At 50.3% G+C, this 26,435-nt stretch overlaps 1 protein-coding gene across 3 annotated transcripts in view; it reads right to left on the bottom strand.

Moving 5' to 3' along the window:
- Nucleotides 1–26,435, bottom strand: part of DPF3 (double PHD fingers 3) — a 172,565-nt gene that overhangs the window by 72,608 nt on the left and 73,522 nt on the right. For all 3 annotated transcript variants that reach the window (XR_007128546.1, XM_047736071.1, XM_047736072.1), the window contains exon 7: nt 12,511–12,648. Coding sequence is in view for 2 of the 3 variants with exons in the window: in XM_047736071.1 (XP_047592027.1) it covers nt 12,511–12,648 (138 nt within the window). In the remaining variant the exon portion in view is untranslated. The remainder of the gene's footprint in view (nt 1–12,510; nt 12,649–26,435) is intronic.

Here is a 26,435-nt window from a genome sequence, read left to right as displayed (position 1 = left end):
CCGGCAGCCTCTGGTCTTGCCACCTGTTATTACTTCATCTCTCAAGTGTAAAGCATCCTAGCCAGGGCCACTTGGCTGTGCAGAGTGCGTCTTCAGAGGACGGAGGAAAGAAAAGGGCTGAGGAAAGAGGGAACGCAGAGAGGCAGCCCCAGGCTGGCCAGCCAGGACACGCACACGGGCCAGGCCCGGGGAGAAGAGGAAGGGAAGGCGAGGAGGGAGGGTGGACGCCAACGTGCCTTCCCTGCAGAATCAGCGAGCAGGCCTCAGCTGGAGGCCACCACCACATCCCGCTACCTTGTACCCAGCCTTTAATGAGGGCTGTGGGAGGGGCGGGCGGCGGGCGGGCGCCAGGGCAGCTGCACACAGCTCTGCGTGGGCCCACGCTGAGCAGAGCAAGGAGAGGGTTAAAGGAGCAAGATAAAGACTGTGGGGAAGGCTGGACCAGAGGGCAAACAGAGCCTCAAAGCCTGGATAAATGGCCTTAATTCTCATGCTCTTGCTCACCCTACTCCTTACGTGTTTACTCATATAAATTATCCCCAAGGCCTGACACCTTTCTTCACTGCTTCCCTAGAACTGATGAAAAAATAAATCCTACAGATCCAAGGAATAAAAACGTTGGGATTCCGTTCAGGCCCGTTCTTCCTGGCCACTAATTCAGGCCCTACCCCAGGGCTCCAGAAGGAAGACAAACGAGGCCGACCTCCCCCGATGCGGGAAGGCAAGGGGACTGCGGAGCCCGGCAGGGAAACGGACACCAGAGGCCATTCCCCACCCGCCTGTAGGGCCACCAGCGTCCTCCCCGGCAGAGAACTCGCTCTCCCTCACTGGCCCTTGTGCCACCTAGCGCTGGGGACAAGTGAATGTAGGTGAGGTTGAGAGGGGCTGCCAAGGCAGAGTGATGCCAGGCCCTGAGGTCAGTCGCCCCGGCGGAAACGAAGGCCGAGGGCTGATTCAGTGTCTTCAAGTTTACGGTTGGGCCTAAATTCGCCACAGTCCATGGTGTTCAGGACAACACGAGAAAGAATGGGCTGAAATGGCAGAGAGACCTGCAGGAAAACTGGGAGCCAAGCCAGTCGGAAAAAGGCACAGGAGGAGGAGCGGGCTTCTCTGAAGAGGCCTCAGGCCCCAGGGTGGCGTGCCTGCCTGGCTAGAAGCAGTAGAATATGCTAGGGGACGCTGTAAGGTCCCTTTCTGGCCTATGATTCGATTATTCTAATGGGGCAAAGGAAGAATCAGAAAAGTGACGTCTTCCAAACCCAGAGGGACCTCAGCCTCTCATCACTGTGTCATGTGCGTGGCCGTGTCTCTCTCCCTGTCTGCCGAGAACTCCCTGAGGGCAGGAGCAGTGTCCTTAATGGCAGAATCCCCAGCACCTGGCACCGTGGCCGACGCCGTGCTGGCCAGCAAATACTTCAGGAAAGGCTGGACAATCTTCACAGAGGCACTTTGGACAAAGAAAAAATTGAGGCAAAGGGAAGTCAAAGACTAGGAGTCAAGTGGGTGTCCAGTGTCCCCTGAGGACCGAGTGACCATTCTAAGGCACTGCCAGCATCAGTCCTGTTCATCACAGAGTCAGAAAGAGGGAGAAGCAGAAGTCACTGGGGACCCATCAGAGAGAAGAAAGCTGTGGTGGAGAAAGCCAGTGAGCCTTCCCTCCCTCGGGAATCCTCTCCCTGAGACATTTCTTGGAAAACCAGGATGGAGGGAGCTAAGAATTCCCAGACTCGGTTGGCTTCAGAGCCCCTTGAACCCCATGCTCGAGGGCCTCTCACCAGGAACCCCACAGAGCTGGAGAGAAAACAGGCTGTCTTACTATGTGTCTGAGGGGCTGCAGAATCTTCATACAAGTTTTAAAGGTGGTGCCAGTCACCCCACTCATCCTTGCATCTACTTCTTTTCTTCCATTTTTGTGGAGTCCAAAACTCACACCATTAGACACACACCTTGAGAACACTGACTCCTAAACGCTGTGCTGTGACAACAGAAGACACGTCCGCTCACATCGATGTCTCAGTCCTGACAGACATTACTTGGTTAGAGCTGCAATGTGCCGGGAGTTTGGACAGCACATCCCCGATTCTGGGCCTAAGTGGTCATGTGACCCATCGGCCATGTCCTCTGTGCTCCAGCCCCAGGCTGGCAACTTTGGGATCGTCACTGAGGCTTCAGAGAAGTGAGGAAAAAAACCAAGCAGAGCTGATGACTTTTTGCAGGGCTGATTAGGGAAAGCACGAGAAGATATTTCAGTTTTCCAGTGGAAGGTCATGTGGGTCAGTTCATGCCCTGGCGTAGCAACCTGTTATACCACCAAATGAGTTAGGGGAAAGGAGACACGTTTAATCTGAGAGTAACTATGTCAACGGGGCTCTGAATGAAGTGGAGTCATTCCCCTTAGAGAACTGCAGGGCATCTCCGCGTTTTAGAGCAGGATAAGCCTCATCCGTATAAGTTGTCAGGATATTATTATTGTGATATTAGAATTCAGCAAGCCCCTCAGTCTCTTGTTCAGCCTTGCCTCTCTCCACCCCTCCTCACCACCACCTCCAGGGGACTCGGCCATATCAACCCCAGCAGCCCACAATGGACCAGCATGTTCTAGGTCCTTTGGACTGAAAAGCAGTACTCAAGAAAATGAAAAGGATATGGCTCTAGTGTCAGGTCTGAGGATTAGGACAGAGTCAAGAGACCACAGAGCAGAAGGGCAGCCCAGCCCAGGAATGAGGGTCCAGATGAGGGACACACCCAGAAAGCAAGCCAGGAAGCCACTGCTGAGAGCCACAGACACGTCGTTTGCCATCCTAGGACAGAACTTTAGGAAAAGAGTGAAAACCAAGTCTATCCCCTGGGTTTCACAGTGCAACCTGGTTCCTGGTCAGTCATCTTAATTCGGTGAATCCACAAGAAAAATTTTAAAAAACTGAACATCAGTCTCCAAAAACTAGATTTCTCTTATAAGGCAGTGGTTCACCTGGGAACTTGTTAAAAATGCAACTTCTAGGTCCCTCCGCAGACCTACCGAGTCCAAACTCCTGTAGGAGGACCCAGCAGTCTCTGTGCTAAGGAACAGGTGATTCTGATGGGCTCAAGCTTAAGAATCACTGCTCTATGACCACACACGTGTTCCATACATGTTCTGTTCATGATGTGCTTTATATGAATTGACTTATTGAATCTTCACATAGCCCCGTGAGATAGACGCATCAATGTTCTGATTTTACATAGATGACTCTCATGGCACAAAGAAGCAAGGAAGCTGTCTTGGGTCACGTGTCAGCAAGCGGCTACACTGGTTCCCAGGCCCACCAGCTACCACCCTGCCCTGGCCACAGAAGCCACACACCTGAGGAAGTCAAGTCAGGGTGGATGGCAGGCCTCAGGGCTTCTCAAATGTGAGTGCTGTGCAAACAAACAAGGTAGGCTTCTCACTAAAATTCAGATTAGGATTCATTGGTCTGGCTTAGAGCCTAAGACTCCACATTTCTTACAAGCTGGGTAGCCAACCTTCGAGGTTTGCCTGGCACTGGGGGGTTCCCAGGGCACAGGACTTTCAGTCTATAACTGGGAAAGTCCTGGGCAAACCTGGAGGAGTTGGCCACCCGGGTCCCAGCAGATGATGAAGCTGCCAATCTCACTTTGAGAAAAAATAACACAGACCCGCAAGGTGAAAAGTTTGGATCATATTTAAATGCATTATAAGGGGGCGCCTGGGTGGCTCAGTGGGTTGAGCCGCTGCCTTCGGCTCAGGTCATGATCTCAGGGTCCTGGGATCGAGCCCCGCATCGGGCTCTCTGCTCAGCAGGGAGCCTGCTTCCTCCTCTCTCTCTGCCTGCCTCTCTGCCTGCTTGTGCTCTCTCTCTCTGTCAAATAAATAAATAAAAAATCTTTAAAAAAAAATAAATGCATTATAAGTTCTGAGAGTGGAGTATAGCATAATCTATTTTATGTTTTAAAAAGACCTGGGGCGGGGCACCTGGGTGGCTCAGTGGGTTAAAGCCTCTGCTTTTGGCTCAGGTCATGATCTCAGGGTCCTGGGATCAAGCCCCACATCAGGATCTCTGCTCAGCAGGGAGACTGCTTCTCCCTCTCTCTCTGCCTGCCTCTCTGCCTATTTGTGATGTCTCTCTGTCAAATAAATAAATAAAATCTTTAAAATAAATAAATAAATAAATAAATAAATAAATAAAAAGACCTGGGGCACCTGAGGGGCGGGGGTTTGGTCAGTTGAGCTTCCGACTCTTGCTCTCGGCTCAGGTCTCAATCCCACGGTTGTGAGTTCAAGCCCTGCACTGGGCTCTGAGCTGGGTGTGGAGCCTACTTAAAAAAATATACCTTTAAATAAAAATAAATAAAAAGACTGCTTTGGTCAATCCATGGAGTAAAAACAGGCTAAAAGACCAATAAAGAATTTGCAGGGATTCCAAGCAGGATCTGGTGGAGGCCAGGAGATGAAGATAGGAAGTGGCCTTGGAGTCTATTTTGGAGAGGAAGCTGATATAGGTAGTGAAGGAAAATAAAGCCAAGGATGAATCCTAGGTTTCACTTTGGGCAGAGCATTATTGTTTTTAAAGAACGAGGTCAGAGGGGCGCCTGGGTGGCTCAGTGGGTTAAGCCGCTGCCTTCGGCTCAGGTCATGATCTCAGAGTCCGCATCGGGCTCTCTGCTCGGCAGGGAGCCTGCTTCCTCCTCTCTCTCTGCCTGCCTCTCTGCCTACTTGTGATCTCTCTGTCAAATAAATAAATAAAATCTTTAAAAAAAAAAAAAAAGAACGAGGTCAGAAAGAGAAATATACGAGAGCTAAGACAGGAAAGACTGCGAGAGGCACAAATGGAAGACGCAGAAAAATTACTGAACTATGCGATGTACAATTTTTTTTTCCAGAGTGAGATTCATTTACAAATTAAAATCTTGGGCAGAATTTGTAATGGGGGGAGTTTCACATAACACCACAAACAGCTAAAGTTAGTTTTGAAGATTAAACTAGATTGCATCTCTCCCAAAATGTATATGTTAAAACCCGACCCCTCCAGTTGACAGTATTAGGAGGTGATTAGGTTTAGATGAGGTCATGAGGACGGCAGGAATAGTGCCCTTATATGAAAAGACACCAGAGAGCTCACTTCTCTCTACCATCCTGTATCAAGGAAAAGCCAAGCAAGGACACAGCAAGAAGGTGACCATCTCCAACCCAAGAGGAGAGCCCTCACTGAACACAGACACAGCAGCACTTTCATATTGGACTTCCAGTCTTCAAGATTGTAAGAAATAAATTCCTATTGTTTAAGGCATTTAGTCTCTGGTATTCTGCTAGGCAATCCAAGAGAAGTATCCATTAATACGTTTGTTTCTTTTGAAAAGCCACTGTGCACTATGATGCACTCCACAATTGGCCTACAGGTGAAAATTAAGAGATACCACTAGGACAAAGATCCCATCTTTAAGATTAGGAGCCATCACTTGGAGTTCCAATGTCCTGACTTAATTGAATGGTGTCCAACTCAAGTACATTCACATCTCAGCTTCCCATCTTGCTAACCATGTAACTTGGGGCAACCGATGCCAAGCCTCAGTCCCAGCACGTGCTTCATGGGCTGTGATCTTTATACAAGACAATATGTGCAAAGTGCCCGGCACCTAGTAAACCTTCTGTCCTTTCTTCCCCTCTTTCTTCTCTTATGTGAAACAATTTTATTTCTGATAAAGGCAGGGGGCGGGGGGAATCAAAGGCCTAAAGACACTTCCCAAGAAGTGACACATGATGGGAGAATTCACATTCATGCTCCACGTCTATAAGCACATTGGCTGGAGCCCGTGTGCCTTGGTGTCCTCTAGGGGACACAGCACCCACCTTCCTTATGGGGCTGCTGCAAAGAGGGAATGAGAGAAATGTGGCCTGCCTAGCTCAGTGTCTGTCTGACACATTGAAGGAATGTCAGGAAATATTACTGTCATGGTCGTTACTCAGAATGTGAAACTCTTCAATCCAGAATCTTCTAGGTAATTGGGCCAAAATGTGAGAGAAACCAAAGAGGCTCCTGGGAAGGTAAGGGGAATGGGGAAATGGGACAGTAAATATGGGGATGCTTCAATGGTTCGCCTCAGCCCCACACTTTCTCCTGATGGGTTTCCTGCATCCATCTTACTTCCCCAATTAAACCAGAAATTGTCCTAGGGTTAAGACCATGTGCTATGTCTTTTTTAAAGGCCCAATTATACCTAGTCTCTCCCACACGTGGCCACATGTACAGTAAGTACTCAATAAATACCCATGTTTTTGCCTGTGTGGGACTGCCGTCCTCCATCTATGGTTTCACAAAAGATGTGCCAGAGCCGGGCCGGGCTCTGGTAGTTACACCTGATGCCAGTGAGACCCCCCATAGGCAGTTATCTTCCCAGTATCACACAGCCACAGACGAGCCCTGATTCAGATTAGCCATCTGTGGTCATAGACATGCTCTGTTGGTCCGAATGGCACAGAGACGGGATATCAGCATTCGCAGTGGGCAGGCAAGGTGCCAAACGCCCACATCGTCTCGCCGAAGACCAGCACAACCTCAGGAGATCAGTATGGATACTCTCTCCATCTTACAGATGACGCAACAAAGGAGCAAAGAAGTGTGAGTGACTGACCCACAATCACACAGGCATAAGACGGCAGAGTGGCAAGGTCGGAATTCAGACTCTGGCCTGGCCAATTCCATGGCCATTCTCCCAGCCCAAAGCCCTGAAATATTAACTCCAACTCTATCCTCAAGGCCAGAGGGAGCCTTCAGGTTGCTCTTTGCTTGCTTCATAATCTGTAACTCTTTAGTTAAATAATAATTCACCTGAAGAACACCTGTGGTTAGTTTCCAAATTCATTCTTCAGGAAGTGAGAAGCAGCTCGCTTCTCCAGACAGAGCCCTGTGTCTAAATTTTCTTCTCTCTCCCCTGGAACAAAGCCCGAATTTCCTGCGTCAAGGTTGGTAAGTGGTGGATTGTGTGTGCTTTATGGTTTCTCGGGCACCTTCAGAGTGATCCAGAATCCTTAAGCTTGTGCCAAAGGCAATTTTCACTCTCTCTCTCTCCTAAAGCTCTCTTCGTTGCCCCCGGGCCATATGCTAGAGGACAGAGATGTCAGGAGACTAACGTCTGTTAGATCTTTCCCATCAGTGTAGCAATGACATCATATGCTTCTTTTAGGTAATTTGCACATTATCAGACTAATTTTCAGATTATCTAATCAGCCGACATTACCCTTAATCAACTCAGCTCTCCTCTTCCAGTCCTGCAGAGTACAATATGGCCTCCAAAGGCGTGCTAGTGTGGGGCCTTCTCTTCCTTGGCACATACCGAAAGCCTACCTATGTGACAGGCACACCATCACTGGGCAGAAGACAGACACCTCTCAGGACCCAGGACAACCGGACTTCCATTCCAGGGACCTGAGACACAGGCTTGACATAAATTTTATAGATACATGTTTTTAAAAGTCACTTCCCTCTTAGGAGCTCCAAGTATGTTATACAGGACATTTTCTTCTCGTTTACACTATCAGGTAAAAGAGATATACCATGGGACAATTAATACTATATCAAACAACTTTCTTTATAAATCATTTGTCCTTGCCTTCCAGTAATTGCTACTGTGGCTCTCCTTTGCATACAGGATGCCAGCAACACAGCCTGGCATAGAAGATGCTTCCAATGGTGGCTCCTGCTCACTTTCCCACCATTCTTCCAATGCTACCGTCAGACCCAACTACAATCCCTTGTCTGGGGCATTGTGCTATTTCATACCTCCCTGCCTTTGCCCCTACCTGGGAAGCCCCTCTCCCTCCTGGGAAGTTCCTCTTGAATCTCCCAGAGCTAAGCTGAATGTCCCCTCCTGAGTGAAGTCTTCGCAAATCCCCAATGCAGTGGTTCTCAAGCTTCTGTGTGCCCCAGAGTGCCCAGTAAATTACAGACTGCCACCCCCACCCTCAGCGTCTCTGTCTCAGGTCTGGTGGAATCAAGAATCTGCATTTCCAACAAGTTCCCAGGGGATTCTGACGTCACACTGGGAGCATGGCTGCCCTAGGGGGTACAAAGTGTACCGTGCCCTTGAGCCCTTGGCCCTTCGATATTCTAGACACACTCCATTACACACTCCTTCTCAGGACAGAGATTAAGACAGTAACTAGCACAGGGATATGAAGCCAGTGGATGGATGGATAGATGGATGGACAGACGGATGCATGTATTAGACTGAATTTATTTACACAGCTTTTCCATTGGTACAAGACCTCATCAGTGCTCACACCTACCCCACCTCCCAGAAAACTAACTTGAAATCATCACTTTAGTAGATTCCCACTGTGCGTGGAAGAAAAGTTGCGGCATGGTGAGCATGGGTCAAAGAGTTCGGAATTCTGATCCAGTTCTCTCTGCTACGTTGGTCCCCCAGGACTGTTTACCAAAGTGGCATTTCAGAAGTCACAAGAGAATGGTTCTGAGTGGGCCGCCTGGGTAGCTCAGTCGGTTAATAAGCGTCTGACTCTTGATTTCGGCTCAGGTCCTAATCTCAAGATCATGCAATTGAGCCCCACACCGGGCTCTGTGCTCAGTGGGGGTCTGCTAGAGATTCTCTCCCTCTTCTTGTCCCTCACCTTCTGTCCCTCCCCTGCCCACTCACGGACTCTCTCTCTCTCTCTCTCTAAAATAAATAAATAGGGGCATCTGCATGGCTCAGTCGGTTAAGTGTCTGCCTTAGGCTCAAGTGATGATCCCAGGGTCCTGGGATCAAGCCCCATGGGCTCCCTGATCAGCCGGGAGTCTGCTTCTCCTTCCCTCTGCTCCACCCCCATTCATGCTTGCTTGCTCTCTCTCTCAAATAAATAAAATCTTTTACAAATAAATAAATCATTAGTGAAAGAGAGAGAGAGAGAGAATGCTTCTGAGTGGCACCACACGGAGTCCTAACCTGCTCCAGTCCCCCCCCAAACACATGTAGTCTACGTGTGTGTACCGGTACACACACACACACACACACACACACACACACACAGTGATTTCATTTGTACAACGCAAACACAGGTGCTCAGAGAAATGCAAGAAGGAAGAAGAATCTGGCCTCACACAGGGAGGGAGGGGAAGGGTGAGGGCTTAGGTAGGGAAGACCCCATCAGAAAAGTACTATCCCCCAAGGTGAAGGTCGGAGCTCCAAGCATCCCAGCACTGCCTAGAGTGGAGGCAGAGAGTCAAGGGCATGAAGGTAAGGGGACAAACCTACAGAAGGGACAAGAAGGGTGTCCTCAGGAGAAAATGAGCAGCGAGGAGAGGAACAAAGGCGAGAGAACATGGGCGGGAGGGGCCATGGATTGCTCAGCCGGTGGCCTGGGGCGGCCTGGGGCTGGGCGGGGAGGGAGGTCAGTGCTGGCTCCCCAGTCCGCTCTGCCCGAAAGCAGCAGCAGGCACAGGCTTGAGCCTCAGCTTGGCTGGAGGCACATCGGGGGTGCGGCAAGGGCGACAGGCAGACCAAGGTCAAAAGGTCTCTCCTGCTGCAGGTGGTGCGAGCACAGATGCCCGAGCCGAGGAAAACTCCTGAGTCCGTAGGGCTGCTTCTCCTGGAGGCCTGCGTGTGCTCACGAGCAGCTGGGCCACCCTACGGCTCTGCTAAAGAGGGAGAAGTCAGCATTCCCACTTTGTTGGCGTCCAGAACTTTTCCTGGGGGAAACTGCAGATCAGCCTCTTGGATGAAGCTCTCCTGCCTCCCTCCCCCAGCCCAGAAGCCTCGCCAAGGAAGGATCACAAAGCTGGGACCTTCGAGGCTGCAGAGCTGTCACGTTCAATTCACCACACAGCCCCAGTGGCATTTAGGGGCAGGATGGATGAGAGCCCACCCCCACCCCAAACAGTGGGAGCAGCTAATGACTGGGTATTAATGATGCTGGCAATTAGCGCTCACGAGAAAATGGGTGGGGGGCTGCTCACCAGGGGAATGTGGGAGGGAACGGAGCAGACATTCGGAGCAGCAGACAGATTGGTGGCATGCACGGTGCCGAGAACCTGGGAAGAGCTTCTGTCTCTTAGATTTGTTCAGAGAAATTGGGCAAGAGGGAAGGAATGGCTTCTGTGGACCCAGGGGCCTTCCTGCCACACCCTCCTTGCTAGCAAAATTGGAGTTAATCACAGAGTTCTCAGAGGCATTGGGAGCAGATGTTGTTAAAAAGATGTTTGTGAAGGTTCTGGAACTTTCCTCATGTAAGGAGACCCCAGATGAACCCAGGGACAGCTATTGCTTTTTGTGCAGCTTAAAACCCTGGGGTAGTCCGATGAGGCTTTTTGAAGAATTCAGTTTGTCACCAGCAGGTGAGAGAGGACTCGCAGCCAGATTCGGGGACGCACCTCCATCCAGGAGGAAGAGAGACACCATTTCCTGACTAAGCAAGGCCATCTGGCCTCACGGTGAAGACATGAGGAGACAGAAGACGCTGAATCACGAGCGTACCCAAGGAGATCCTGGTAGACGGAGGGAAACGGGCCAGCGCACACCCCAGAAGTCAAGAGCCAGCGGGTGTGGGTGCAGGTGTGGGGGAGCCAGCGGGATGTCTGAGGAAGAGATTTCCTTGATCTGCTTCGGGCCCGCAGCGTACCTGGGGGACCACGAGGAACCTTCCTCTGCCGTGGCCATCACGGTGCACACACACAAAAGAGACACAGACAAAAGAGAAGCATTCCAGACCCTACTGCATGAGTAAAGCACAACACAGGGACCAAATGGCTTGACATTTGAGAAGAGATGTAAAGAAGATAAGCCAGCACTGGGGGGACGGGGACATAATACCGAGTTAACAAATACTTCAGAGAGAGCAACCGTGGCTAATAAATACTTTCCAGATAGCAACCCAAATCAAAAGAGATCATTCTCAGCCTCCTTTGCCAGAAGAGACAATAGGTACGCCTAGGCCACTTAGATTAGAGAAGGGATAAGAGGAGAAACAGAGGGACGCAAATGCTAGCTGCCCCGTACATTTTCCTTTCTGAAAGGCTCAACCACAGGAACCACGGGAGAGAGAGAGAGCGAGAGAGAGAGAGAGCTCAGCACGACTCAGAAGCTGGCACAGGGAGGTGGGCCAGCTCTGTCAGACGCCCCTGTCCTGCTTCCCAGGTTCTGTCCAGATGATAAGAGCAGGCAAGGAAATAAGGGTCTGTCACATGAAAGGCTTGAACCCTGTGAGTGAGTAGGAATTAAAGAAGGTATGTGGGCTGAACTGGGTCCCCCCAAAAATGTGTATGTTGAAGCCCCAACCCCAGGCCTCATGAAGTGACTCTTCTGGGATAGGGCCTTTAAAGAGGTGATTAGGTTATGGTGGGTAACCTTCTAAGTCACTGGTATCCTTCAAAAAGGAGACCTGGGCACACAGAGAGACAGCAGGGATACGTGATCACAGACGGACCACCGTGAGAAGAGGCAGAGAGAGGGCAGACGCCTACAACTCCATGACAGAGGCCTCTGAGGGACTGCCCCCAATGACACACTGGTCTGGGACTTGCAGCCTCCAGAAGAACAAGAAAAGAAATCTCTGCTCTTTAAGCCGCGCAGTCTATGGTATTTTGTTATGGCAGCCTGAGCACACTAATTCAGAAGGCAACATCACAAGGAGAAAGGAGGGTGGGGTTAGGCAACACTGACACTAATCCCAAGAAAGGTTTTGGCCAGGGTATGCTAATTATTTCAAATATCCGATGAGTAGCCGATGGACATCCGTTGACTCAGTTGATGGACTAAAATGCGCAGAAGCCACCCCCAGATCCTAGAGTCTGATCCCTTTCATTACATCACTCCGTTCGCCTGAAGAATACCTACCACAAAATCTTGTGAACAAAATAAAAAAATAGATGGCATGTCCACAATTATTCTTCACCTAATGATCTTAGAATGACCCACACCTCGAAACAAGCTCTTAAGACTCCATCATGCCACCCCATTTTGAGTTTTTGACAAGCACACTCACCACGCTTGCTGAGGGAATGTTCAAGTGAAAAGCATGGAGGCTCAAGGGCAGTATTTCGAAGGCAGGAGAGCTCTGAACCAAAACTGTGACCCCCTATAACAGCCAAGGCAACAGATCCAGAATATTCTACATCTCTTGGTGGCCAAGGCAACATTTGAAATGTCCATCTGAATTGACATGCCAAAGGGCTATGTCCAAGTCAGGTCAAACCCTGTGAATGGAACTTCTGGAGCTGAGGGAAGGAGAGAAACAGGTCTGGCATTGGACAACAGCCAGATAACTGGCTTCCCCTCTGCTTAACACTCACCTCCCTTCCTTTGGGAACAGAACTGGGGTCGCCACCTGGCCCAGTTCACTCTAAGCCTGGGGCTCAGAGGACCCACGGGGAAGCTGGGGTTACATAAAAAAAGCCAAGTCACCACAGGACATTGAAACCAACCCACGGGGGCCACCAAAGATGCCAGAGGTGAAAAGAACACTGTCTCGCCCTGCCCACCCACATCATCACTGCCCCAACCCAACGACTGGAAACTCACGTCTGTGGTTCTCATTTCTGTGGTTCGGTGGGGACCGGGTCTCCTGGTCCTGAGCTTCATCCCCCTCCTCGCTGGCCAGGTGAGTGTGAGCGTAGTGGTAGCTAAGTCCGGGCCGGTTCTTGTAGCGCTTGCCACAGACTAGACAGGAAAAGAGAAGAGGGAAAAAGCAAAGATGAGCAACCTCTGTAGTCACTGCCCACATTCTCCCAGGCAGTGACTCCCATCCGTCTGCCCCAGAGCTGTGTTTCCCTTGTGGGGAAGTGTCTCCCACTCTTGGACAGAGCCAACACTCCAGTCACAGCACGGGCCCTGGATAAGAAAAACCAGAAAGGTAAAGGATGGAAGTTGAACTGTGTAAGAGCGCCTTTCCTATCCCTGGGCATGTCACTTACCCTCTCTGAGCCTCGGTTTCTGCAGAGGGAAAATGGGAATAAAGATAGTATTTAACTCATAGTGTTGCTGGGTTGAGTTCATCTCTATGCAGAACACTTGTAACAGTGTGGGGCACGTGGTAAGGGTGATGATGATTACAACTTTGAGGGCAAAGAGCACTGGCAGTCCATCCAGTCTAACATCCCATGGCACAGGTGAGCCAAGTGAGGCCCAGCAAGCCTAAGCGCTTTGCCTGGGAACACACAGCTAACTGAGGCAGAGTCACTAGAACTCAGGTGCCCGGATCCCCATGCAGTGCTCCTTCCCCACCACATGGTGGTTAACTCTGTATAAAGTAGAAAAGCTGATACAGATAATATTTTTGATGTATCACATGGTGATCTGTGCTAGAAAAACACATCCCTCTTCTGCCATGAAAACCATGAAGCCAAACCATCACTGGTAGATGTGGCAACCAAAAGCTTGTGCCCTTGGTGCCCCAGGAAACCTCTGGTACCCAAAAATCTAGGAATGTGTCCTCACAAGCACGACCTCTCATGCGGACAGTATGAGACAAGGACACCCGGCCACATAAATACGGCTTTGTTGGGGCACAGAAGAAGAAAGGGGCAGTTCCATCGGTTGGCTGCCCAGTACCTCAGAAGCAGAAGCCCAGCTACACGGCTGAAAACCAGACCACCCCCACTGCCAGTGAAGTTGGATTTAGTGGTTCACTGTTTAGAATGATACGTGCGGCTAATTTTCAGTCTTTACCAAATTTAAGTATTTCCTCTTATCCCTGTGTTAAGATTTTCATTACAGGAAAGTCTGATCAGCCTTTCAGCATCTACTAGTGTATGACTCTCCTTCAGTTTGTTGGTACGGTGAATTATGTTGATTTCCTAATGTTTCTTCTCCTTGGGGCATTCCTATATTCCTAGAATGCTCTCTGTTGGGCGAAAGTACATTATCCATTTCATAAACTGCTGCATTCTGTTTTCTAATCTTGCGTTTTGGATCTATACTCAGATCTGAGATGGAGCTAGAATTTTTGACCTATCTTCTACCATGTTTCAATTTTATGGTTATATCGACTTCCAAAAATGAATTGAGACAAATTGCTGTGTGAAACTGGACAAGTTACGTAGCCTCTCTGTGCCTTTTTTCGTATCTGGAAATGATAATAGTACTACTTACCTTGAAGGGTTGTAGATAATATTTGTATCTCACTCAGTACCCTGCACATAACAGATGCTGATAAATGTTGAGGAGGGGCGAGGGGCCAGGGCGAAGGGCTTCAGCTTAGCCTGAAGTGCCAAGTGCTAAGTGTTGAGCCCTCCTGAAAGAGGGACTTTGACCCTGGCCTCAAACAGTGGAATTTAGCAATTGGTTGGACTTTCTTAATAAGGTGAGAGTCTGAAATTCAAGTTGGTGACCCAGTGGCTCTAAGTTCAAGTCCTACAATTGGTTACTTACATTCTCTTTCTCTTTCTCTCTCTCTCTCTCTTGTAAATATATCAAAAAAATAAAACGGCACTCCACATCTCAATTCCATTTGACTGGGGAAATGGGACCTAAAGAGGCCCCCAAGGCACACTCTGGGCCTGCTTGTGGCTTCTTCTATTTAACCTCTGCAACGATCTGAGGTCAATAAACAGCAAATCGTGGGGTCATCAGCTATAAATCCACTTAGTAACCAAGTGTAAATGTTTATTAAGAATCAGGACCGTCATCAGGGCGCCTGGGTGACTCACTGGATTGAGCCTCTGCCTTCAGCTCAGGTCATGATCTCAGGGTCCTGGGATTGAGCCCCGGATTGGGCTCTCTGCTCTGCAGGGAGCCTGGTTCTCCCTCTCTCTCTCTCTGCCTGACTCTCTGACTACTTGTGATCTCTCTGTCAAATAAATAAATAAAATCTTAAAAAAAAAAAAAAAGAAAGAAATGGCTGAGAATTGCTTTTAAAAAAAGAATCAGGACAGTCATCTCAGTATTTCCATAAGGACGCCTCCGCTGACTCCGGAAACCAGTCTGCAGACCTCCCTACTACCAACTCCACAGCATTCCATTTGTGCTGTTCTGTCATGTTAATTGCCACCATCTTCCTTAATCACAGAATTCCAGGGTCTTAAAAGTCATGTGGTCTCACTCATCAGATTGTTTTATTCCCACTAATGCTCGATGCCTGGGACAATTCCACAGATCAGGGAATCACGACCCACCCAAACAGGCATTTCTTCTTTGATGTCCTTGAATCCTAGTTACATCTGTACCAGAGGACTTCTCTTAAGGACAGTTTCATGCCAGTTTCGGCTTAATAACAACTCCACTTCTTGTGTTGCCATGCACAGATCACGGCCTCAGAACGCATCCATTGACCAACTGATGAATGAACATGGAAATACTTTGTGGGAAAGCCAGGAGATGGCGGGGGGGAGGGAAACGTGTAGAATCTGATCCATCTATCCACATTAATCTCATAGTAATAGGTCTTTAAACCTACAAAACCAAACCCAAGCAAAAAGCTTCCCACATCTCCTTCCCCAGCACCATAGAGAGTAATTATTTTTAAAGCAAATCCTTTTGCTAGAAAAGAGATTCCCGAAGAGCGGTCCCCAGACCAGCACCATCAGCGTCACCTGCGAAGAGCTTAGAGATGCATGTTCTTAGGCTCCCGCTCACATCTATCAAATAAGAAGCTCCGGGGATGGGGCCAGAAATCTCTGTTTTAACAAGCCCTCCAGGTGATTCCCCTGCATGCCACAGTCTAAGAACCATTCTGCTAGAAGAATGAAGAGATTTGGGCTTGACCCTGCTTACCCTGGTGCACCTGCCCTTTGGGATGGTGGAAGTAGCCGGTGGGGACAGTGACCCCAAAATAAAGCTCAGTCATTAGAGGAAACAGAAGCAGACAGTACAGGGAGGTCATGGAAACCAGACCTCTTACCCATCATCCCCCTACACAGAACTACAGAGCTCTCCTGATGGAGCTGCCTTTTTTTTACCACCTGTTTATACCACCTTATTCCTTCATCATCAGGTCTTCAAGAAAACATGGATTTAACACCTCATATGTGCCCAGCCCCACGGCATCAGCAGACAAAGATAAAGGAACCCTAGTGCCCTCCCTCCAGGAGCTCTCATTCTGGCAGAGAAGATGTACAAGTCAACAAGCAAACAGGGAGATGGACAAACACACCAGTGTGCACAGGCACCCAAGAAAGAGGAGGGGCCAGCACACCCATCTGAGTGTGGAGGGAGGGCTTCCTGGAGGAGGTGAGTAAGCTGCGGCTTGCAAGGTAGCAGAACATTACCAGACAAAGGAGGCAAAGGTATTCAGGCAGCAAAGCACATTCCGCCCAACTCTGGGGCACTGCGGGCAGGGGTGAAGCGTAAAGGAGCGAACGAGCAAGGAAGCCGGGCAAGACTTTGTCCTGAAAATGGGGAGCCAGGGAAGGATTGTAGCCTGAGGACCGACTTATTCAGATTTACACTTTAGAAATCCTATTTAAGACTATAGCGCAGAAGACGGATTTGAAGGTGGCAAGAGGCTATTTTAATTTTCTATGTGTGAACAATGAGGATTGCAGGATGGGAGAGAGGTTAAAGAGAAGGAGTCTGGTGGCAAGGGGTGGGTATAAGCAGCGAGGAGGAACCGAGAATGACAGTAACTTGGTCTTCCTGGCCATGCCCCATCCAGCCCCTGCCTAGCTCCCCAGCCTCGCCCAACACCACATTCCACCACCTTCTCTGCCCTTCTGCCCCATTGCCTTTCCACTCCATACACATCTTTTTTTCTACCACAGAGCCTTTGCACAAGCTCTTCCCATGACCCACAGTGGTCCCCAGCCCCAGTATGCCTAATTAACACTTCATCATTCTTCAGATGTCAGTTTGTCCTTCTCCAGATAAGTCTCTCTAATCAAAATTAGGACCCCAGTTTGTTACCTTCCTAGGACAAATCATGGATCGCTATGTGTGCCCCCCACCGGCAGCAAGCATGGCAGCCCCTGTGTCTTTGCACACTGCTTCATCCCCAGTGACCAGCATGGGGAAGAACACAGCCAGCACGTGAGGTCAGTTAAGGGAAACAACAAAAACACTACAGAGCAATAGGCCGAAGGATGAGGAGGAAAACCAGATTTAAAGAAGGAAGAGAATGAGTTCAGTCTGGGGTTGCCCTGCACACCCTGAGCTTAGGAAAGAGACGCGGATGTGGGAGGTTGGAAGGGCGGCAGGGGGAGTTAGAAGATGATGGAGAGAGAGAAAAAACATGGACAGAGGACAGAACTCAGAAAACACCAGTATCTTAAGAATGGAGATCAAGAGTATGCTTAACACGATAAGCACTGCATAAAATATATAGAATCGTTGAATCACTACATTGTACACCTGAAACTAATATTAAAGGTAGTAAATTATACTGGGATGTAAATTATACTGGAATTTTTCAAAAAAAATTTTTAAAAAGAGGTAGGATTTCCAGCTGACAGGACCAAGGATACAAACCGTCACGGCCACGGCGAACAGCTATGGACTGTGTACCAAGTGTGAGACCTGTTCTCTTGCTTCCAGGCAATTTGCTCCCAGCAACCCAAGTCCCCATTTTACAGAAGAGAAGCCGGCAGAACCAGGAGAATGCCAGATGCCTGAGAAGGGTCAAGAAAGACAGAGACTAGAAAGAGATCAGTGGATGTGACAGGAGGCCACCTTCATGAGAAGGGAATCCACGACCTCAAGGAGGACAAGATAAGACTTCAGAGGCCTAGGGTGCTCCCGGAAATGAGGAAGTGGTGACAGGGCTGACAGACCACTCCTGCCACCAGTAAGGCTGGGTGGCAGATGGGAATGGGGGTCGGGGAGGCTGAGTGGGCCTCGTTCTTTAACAGGGCACACCCTGGAGCAGGCTCACAGGCTAAAAGGAAGGAGGCGGGAGGGAGTTTAAAAGGCAGGGTTAGGAGGAATTGGAGATAATACAGCAAGATGTCTGACCCCAAAATAAAGCTTCTAACCCAAGTACCAGGCCTTTGAATGACTTCCTCCCAGGGACAAAAGATTTCTAAGATTTATCTTGGTGGAATTGTACCTGGATCAGACTGCTACGTTTTGATGGAAAGAAATGCTTTAGAAACCCTACTTTGACTGGATTAGAAGCAAAGGAAAACCCAGTGCTATTTAATGATACCTCCCTGCCACACCGAACACAGACAGACAAGCTTCACGGGCATGCGACCCGTGCCTTCAGACAGGGTCCGTGCTCAGAAGGGCCCCACACTTGGCCTAAGGCTTTGCTGTCACCATCTTGAAATTCTGAACACACATTGAATAAAGGGTCCCTCATTGTCATTTTGCACTGGGCCCCATAAATTGTGTATCTGGTCTTGGAAACCTGTTGGGGCTGGGGTCAGAGATCAGGGAATAAGTTACTCAAAACAAAGAACCTGACAGCGCCGATACGCAGGTGCTGCTCGTGGAACACAGACCCCAAGCAGCCCTGAGCTGGGAGTAAAATGCCCTCTGCAGTAACCTTGAAAGCCTGGCCCAGGCATGCCTGTGCCACTCTTCAGAGAGGCAGCTTCTGGCTGGTGAGTAAGGGGGTAGGCTGAGTCTGAACTGCTGGGACTCAAAGCCCTTGCCTAGTCTGCTACCGACCACCTGTGTGATCTGGGCTGAGTTGCTAAACCTCTCTGTGCCTCCGCATCCTCTGGAGCCAACAGGGATGATCACCACAGCACATCTGCCTCACTTCGTCTGAGGCTCCTCCGTGAAAGAAACACATTTAAAACAGTGCCTAGGGACGTCTGGGTGGTTCAGTTGGTTAAGCATCTGCCTTCGGCTCAGGTCATGATCCCAGGGTCCTGGGATCGAGCCCCCCCCCCCCCGCCCCCGCATCGGGTTCCCTGCTCAGCAGGGTGCCTGCTTCTCTCCCTCTGCTGCTCTGCTTACTTGTGCTCTCTCTCTATCTCTCTGTCAAATAAATATATAAATCTTTTTAAAAATAAATTTTAAAAAATGAAACAGTGCCTGGCTCGTCGGGAGGGGCAGCCATTGTCCGCTATTACCAGCACCACGGCCATCAAAGCAAAGGGAATAAACCCAAAAGGGGAGAGGGTAGCTAGTCATCTCTCCTCTGCAGACGGGGGCGAGGGAGTCGCCAGAAAAAGAGGGTGGGGAAAGTACACTGAAAATAAAGTCTTAGAACCATCTGCTATCCCTTTATCACGTCAGCAGCCTCACTCTGGAATTCTCCACCGTGCAGAATCCCACCGAGCCCCAGGACTGCTGAAGCGTTCAGAGACGGCTGCGCCCCATCTTCCTACCCCAGTCTCTGTCCCCAGAGCCCACTCCTTTGTGTCCTGGCCCTATGAAGCCATCACCCCAGGGACCGGTCAGCCCAGTCCAGGCACAGCCCGAGGCCCTTCTTTTCACCTTGGCAAGCGTGCACCTGGATTTGTGTTCCTGGCACGGTGCTCGGAGGGGACCGGCTGTGACAGTAAGGAAAGTCCAGCTTGCCTTCCTTTCTCTCCTTCCCTTGGGGCGCATCCATCTGTCAAGTTACAGAAATAGTGCTTGCCCACTTCCCCATCCAGGGGCTAGATTCTCCAGGTAGCACCTCCCGCCTGGAGTTATGAATACCTTCAGTGTTGCCCCAGAATACTTACAGCGCCCCCCTCCCCGCTCCAAGCCCACCCCGCTGGCGCCCTGTCTGGGGGAGCAGGGTACGGGGAGGAGGAGGCGGCGGAGGAGGAGGGCGGAGAATCAGGGGCAGTTTGCGCGAACAAAGCCGGCTGCCGCAGACAGCAGAATCCTTCCTGCAGGGGAGAAGCAGCCGCCTTCCCCACTGATAACTTAATGACTCTGGCACATTTTCATCAGCCCAACTTGGAGCACGCAGTGGGTATCTGAGCCAGTGGTTTCCGAGAGACTGAAAGCAATTACAGGATGAGCGTCCAACGACAAAGCCTGGGCCTTGGGAGTCACCGGGCCGCATCTCATTCCCAGTTCTGCCCCGTGGCACTTTTCACACGACCCGAGGATGCTACTTCCCTCTCTCTGCAGCTCCACTTCCTCAGTCTGTAAAATCGACCCAGCAGCGCCTGTTGGCTGCTGAGGCCTCCAGACCGTCACACTTACAGACTGCGAGGCAGGCACACGGTCCCGCGTGGGAGTTCATAGCAGCCCACAAGATAGGGATGGTCGGCCCCACTTCACAGATGGGGAAACTGAGTCTGAGGGCGTTGAAGCAACTCCCTCCATGGCAGGGCAGGATTTGAACTCAGGTCTGCCTGGCTTTGAAGCGCGTGACTGAACAATGTGCTATCCTCCCTTGGGACGCCCCTGCCACTGCCTGGAGCTGACCTCCAGGGCCCCTCGACCTCTGCCTGTGGTTTGGCCGGCGGGAGGCACGGACAGGAGAATGGCGGGTGAGAAGAGGAAGATGGGAATTTGTGCCCTGCTCTCCCTGCTTGGGCAGCGTGCTGGCACACCACTACCCCACCCTCCCTCGTCCTGGGCACCATGTGTCCTCCCCCTGCCCCTTGGCACTCGAGATGGAAGGGCTCCCCCTCTCCCTGCCGGCACTTGCTATCCCGCCCACATCTCCTTCATCGTCCTGTCAGCCGCTTCTCTTCCCTTCAGCCCTTCTGAGTAGAATCCTATGTCCCACTGGGCCCAGGGCGGATACACAAGGAGGCCGATCTGACAAGGGAATCATACCCTACCAGACTGGGTCGTAGACGTTTGGGGCTCCCCATACCTTCCTGACTTCTCTCCGCAGAATCATGTGGGGGATGGAGGAACGCCTGCAACCAGTCCCCTGGGTAGGGAGAAGCCCCAGTGAGGAAAGCCCTGCAGGACTCAGCATGGGATAAAACTCGGGGGCTACTTCAAAAAGCCACCAGGGCAGACTTGCTCATGGTGGGGTATTAATCCCTACGACTATTTTTTATGCCTAGGCCTTAAAGAGCCAACAATGGCTCCACTGATGCAAATGAGGAGGGTAGCCCGGGTCCTACAGTGTCTCGGCATCAAGAGGCCCCCCTTGGGCAAGTCCCAGTGGGCTTCTCCTCCTGGCCCAGATGTCCAAGGCCCAGACACATTGGGTGGCCTTTGGGAAGCCAGGGATCTGGCCCTGGCTCTCCTACTCACCAGCTATGCACCTGTGGACAAACCCCATACTTCTTTGGGCCTTGGTTTCCCCAACTGTAAAACAGGACAGTTGAATCAAATGATCTCAACGTCCTTTGATTCTAGCACTTGGTGATTCTCTGTTTTCTCTGGGCTCTCTGAGGCCTGTATGCCTCAGCAACTAGTCCCTGGACCCTGAGAGAAAACCAGGGTCAGCTCCCGGCCTTAGGACCCACCCAGGGCTGCCTACATCCCTATCCCCTTCCCCCAACCAAGCCAGGTTGGCAGCTGCCTTCCTGTGGCTTCGTTTCTTCTTCCAGGCCACACTTGGTGCTTATTTTAAACTGAATTCTTCCGGATAGAAGCACAGGGGGGATGGAATAAGGGTGGGATGTAACATCCTGATTTTTCAAAGCCACATTCCTTGGGGCCTGGCACGGACCCATGTATTAGGAATGAGCCCAGAGACAGGATCTATCAAATGCCAGTGATCCGCAAGTCCTGAGTCTTCAGTGAGGGAGGGCATTCTGCTTATTTCAGGAATTTGCTATATACTGAATGTGACTCTGGGTGTTTTTTTTTTAAAGGTTTTATTTATTTATATGACAGAGAGAGAGATCACAAGTAGGCAGAGAGGCAGGCAGAGAGAGACAGGAGGAGGCAGGCTCCCCGCTGAGCAGAGAGCCCGATGCGGGGCTCGATCCCAGGACCCTGAGACCATGACCTGAGCCGAAGGCAGAGGCTCAACCCACTGCGACACCCAGGCGCCCCGTGACTCTGGTTTTTAAAAAATAGGAAGAATGGACATAAGCAACAAGCCTTTCATTTCTAAATACTATATAACCCGATTTCAGATCCCCAGCAGAGAATGCAGAAACTCCCAAAACCAAAGCATTAAGTGTGTTAGTGGGACTCTTTCCTGCCTCGCTGAGAAGCAGGGTAGCAGAACTCTAGTGAACTCTGGGATCTGCCTGCTTGGGGCAGGTAATTGGCTGGGTGACCTTGGGCAAGTGACTTAATCTCTCCAAACCTTGGTTTCCCGGTCTGGAAAATGGGGCTGATGACAGCTCACATCTCACCTGGGTGTTATGAGAACTGAAAGAGCTCATCCTTGGGAAGTACTCAACACAGTGACGGGCCTTACGCCCACTCAACGTAAGGCGTGCTTGCTACCTTCTCTGGTCCCTGACGCCTCCAGCAGCCAGGGCACAGAACAGAACTGGAGACCCAAGCTCTACTTTCCTAACTTGGCATTAAAAAATAAATAAATATTTATTGAGCACAACTATGCACCAGACAGTGAGCTAACTGCTTTTGCACACAGTCTCATTTAACCCTCTGGGAAACCCTCTAAGGTTAATCTTATTGTCCTCACTTGACACAAAAAGAAAGCAAAGCTCAGAGAGGTTTGGGGATTTGCCCAAGGTCACAGCCAGGAAGTGATGTAGCAAAGATTCAAATCCTGGAGTTCTGACTCGAGAACCGCATTCTGGGGTCCCCTTGCAGAGACCGTATCTTCAGTCCTTATTCTGGTGTGTCCTACCCTGGCACGTCCTTAATCTACTTAAAGGGCAAAATATAATTCTGTTTTTAATCATGCATTAAAAATTACCTAAATAATAAATGTAAGTGTCAACATTTCCGGGGAAAATAAACAAAGAAAGGTTTAAAAAAAATTAGACATGTTACCATAAAGTATGGCAGCCCCCAGATCTGGAAATGTGGCTAGGGTGCTCTCCCTCAGTCTCTCCAGGTGAACGTCTGCCATCAACTCTGCCTCAGATGCAGATGGGGCTTTATTTGGGAGTCCCGATCTACCCGGTGTGTCCCACTGGCCTTTCCCTGAGGTAGACCCCCATCCACATACAGCATCCACGTAAGTGCCTTGCTTCCTTTGGGGAACCAAATGCCCATTAGCATGTGGTGAATATTGCTGCCTGGATGTCCTACTAGTTCCACATACTCCTGTGTCAGTTTCCTCATTCCCCAAAATTAACTTCTCCTCTAGAATATTCCAGTTAAGCCTCCTCATGTCTCCATGACCCAAGCTCAAGGCTTCAAGAGCTCCTCCCTCTCACTTGGACCCCACATCCCATTCTGCAGGATTTTCACTCATAAAGTCTCTCCTGTTGGCCCCGTCTACTTTGTCCTTGCTGTCACCACCATCCAGACTTCACATCTTCTCCTATCTCCTTCTCAGCCCTCAGGCTGCAGGCTCTCTGCCCTGAATACACCTTTCCAGAACACACCTTTCTGGGATCGTCATGTTCACAACTGAGGATGCAGGCCCACCTCTAAGCAAATCAGCCTGCCATTCCCAGTACCCTTGTCCCATGCTGAACCCCCCCGTCTTCCTACCCCAGTGCTCTGTTCTGGCCAAGCTGGTCTCTCCCCTGTCCTGCTCTGTGCATCCCACACTCCTCCACATTTTGGGAGCAACCACTGTGCTAGGGCTGGGATGCAGGGTGAATACAGCATACCTCATGCCCTCCAGAGGCTCACAGCTCAGCCCAAAGAACTGACAGACTGCCATCATCCAGTGTGACAGGTGGTGGCCTACACAAGGTAAGGCAGATCCCAGGAAAAGGTGAGTGACAGGAGAGGTGGGAGACACTGTAGGGTGCGGGAGGGAGGCATTGCTGACTGGGATCCAATCCTGACTCCACCATTTTTTTTTTCTGGGTGACCTCAGGAAAGCTAATTAACCCCTCTTCTCCCCAGTCTCCTTATCTGTAGGATGGAGGTGACCATACCATCTGTCTCATGGCACTTCTGTGAGGGTTAAAGAATTAATATAGATAAAACCCACAGAATGTTCCAGGCCCATAATATAAGTCAATGAACTTCTGCTATTATTGCTATTACCCCGCTGGTCTGCCACCACCAACTCCCACACATACACCTCCCTCTGGGGAGAATAAAGTCAATTCAACACACACTCTCACAAGCTCTGCTTGGCCTCCTAGGGAAGTAGCCTCCCACACAACAGCTCCTACCCCCACCCCCCCCCCACCCCCGCCCACCACTCCCTCCCCTGAATCCCGACAGCGCTCTCTATCTACTCAGTGAACTATACCTGGCAGGGGTGTTATCTCTGTGATCGCGGCCTTATCTTTCCAACTCTACTGCTCTACTGGAGATGGAGGACAGAAGGAACCAGCGAAAGAGGAAGAAACATTCATTAAGCATATCCCAGGTGCAAACATTTTCATATACATCATCGCACGTGCCTTTTCCGACCATGCACCATCCCCACTCCACACCTGGACCTGGAGCCTCCCAGCAGCAAAACGATTATTTCAAAAGGCCCCAGGTAACAAGTGAAAAACCAGCAGAACTGCCATTTGACCTCGGCTTTTTCTCACTCCAAAGTCAGGTCACGTCCCTTTTCACAGAGCTCTCTCTCTCTCTCTCTCACCTGGGCGGCCCTGACCTTGCTGCCCACTTCCCTTAACCCCCACAGCGACTGCAAGTGAGACACATCAAAGGCTGTGCCCCAGGCCCTTTGACCTTACAATTCCACTCCTAGGAAATCATGATAGCATTATGCAAAGATACAGCCTCAATATTGTTGGCAATAGTGAACAAACTTTAAACTGCCTAAATGTCCAACAAGCAGAACAAGGCTTGAGCAAACTGGGGCATGCCCACGTGATGGGACACCATATAGCCCTCCAATGTCATTAACATGCCTTTACTGACCTAAAGCGATGCTTCCCGTGTACTGTTGAGTGGGGGGATGGGTGAAAACGGTCTGTACCATGGTGTGCATGCATGCGCGCACACGTGTGCGTGTGTATGTATGTCTGTGTGTGTGTGTGTGTGTGTGTGTGTGTGTGTGTGTGTGTGTGTATAGAGAGGGACGGAGATAGAATCCTCAAATGGTATACAAAACCAAAACGGAAGCTATCTCTCAGGAGAAAGCTTATGGGTGATTTTTATTTTCTCCTTTATGCGAATCTGTGATTTCTGATTTTTCTGCAGTGAATAGGTATTATTTCCATAGAAAAGATCATTTAAAAAAAAATCTGCTGCCCATGTTCATATCTACTCTGTTACGGGTCCTCTGCATCTTGGTAGGAATTAGTTGCCACCAAGTTTGCATTCAGGAACAGCTAGCGGAGAATCGGCTCTGGCTGGAGGACAAAATAATTCAAGAGGGCGTGGGCTACAGCTCAGAAAAGGCAAACCAAGTCCTTGAGAGCGCCAGAGGTGCGGGCCAGGGGAGGGGAGGGCAGAGCAGGCAGCAGGAGCAAAGGAAGGAGAGAGATGCAGGTGTGAGGGGAGCAGGGAGAGAAGCGGGCAGCTTCTCTTCAGCCCTGCCTGCGGGACCGCCCTGCTGGGACACCGTGCAACCTGTGTCCGAGACAGGATGGCATTTAAATATTTAAAAAGACCCAGCTTTGCCATAACAAATGCACTCAATCTCCAGGGATCAATCCCATGCCACTGGCCCTGCTCCACAAATCAAGTTTCTGGGGCACGGAGCCTTCCCCACCCTCCGCTGCTGCACCCCATGCAAGGACCTGCAAGATAATAGCGCGGACAACTGAGTGATGAGCCCGGCTTCCCTTCAGTGACAAGGGCAGCCAGCCTGAAGGCCGCGTTATTGGCTTTTCCACTGCAGCTCGAAGCTAAAAGCACATGAGCCTTAGAGAATGTGGGGACTTAATGCCCTCAAAAAAAAAAAATTTTTTTTTTAATAAGACTGCAATAGTCATCTGATTCTCCCGGTACACTCAGGTAAGGGGGAATCCAGAGTAATTTTAGGAATTTGAGGTCAAGCAGATTTTCTGAGACTACGTTGGGTGCAAGCTGAGTCTGCCCCATATGCCAGTCCACCCAGCCCACAGCCCCTCTCAGCCTGCGAATGTGATGGTCCGACATCTTGTCTCCAGGGAGAAGAGACTCATCGTTAAGCCACTGCCTGGGAAGAAAGGAGCCCATGGCGTGGGGAAGGGGTGCTGATGGGGGAGGTCGAGATACTCAAGAAAGGAGACCCCTCATTGACAAATCAGGAAAGTGACGTCCTAGCCCCTGAAGGGTAGAACCAGGACCACACCCCCAGACTTTTTGCTTTTCCTCCCATACCCTTCTCCCTCCAGGATTCCACCACCAAGAATGGCAGGAAGGAACCACAAACCCTATTCTGAAACTGCCCCATTTGGACATAGTTAACCCCCACTGAATTTCTAGAAGGGAGGCAACACCGCAAAGTGGCCCTGTTTTCAGTCACGGGCCACACAATCAAAAACACATGCCTATGGGGGGAGAGGTGGTGGAGACCAAGGTTTCTACTGATCTGGAGACTGAGTTGGGTGCACCCACTCCTGGAGTGTGAGTACCAGACAGCACTCAGAGCTGAGTCATGCTCCCGGGAGGGCTCTGACCATGTCTATTTGCCTTTTGTCACTAATCCACTCTAATGC

This window comes from Lutra lutra, chromosome 7, assembly GCF_902655055.1.
Source record: "Lutra lutra chromosome 7, mLutLut1.2, whole genome shotgun sequence".
In the NCBI taxonomy this organism is placed as follows: domain Eukaryota; kingdom Metazoa; phylum Chordata; class Mammalia; order Carnivora; family Mustelidae; genus Lutra; species Lutra lutra.
This window is presented reverse-complemented; position numbering and strand designations above follow the sequence as displayed.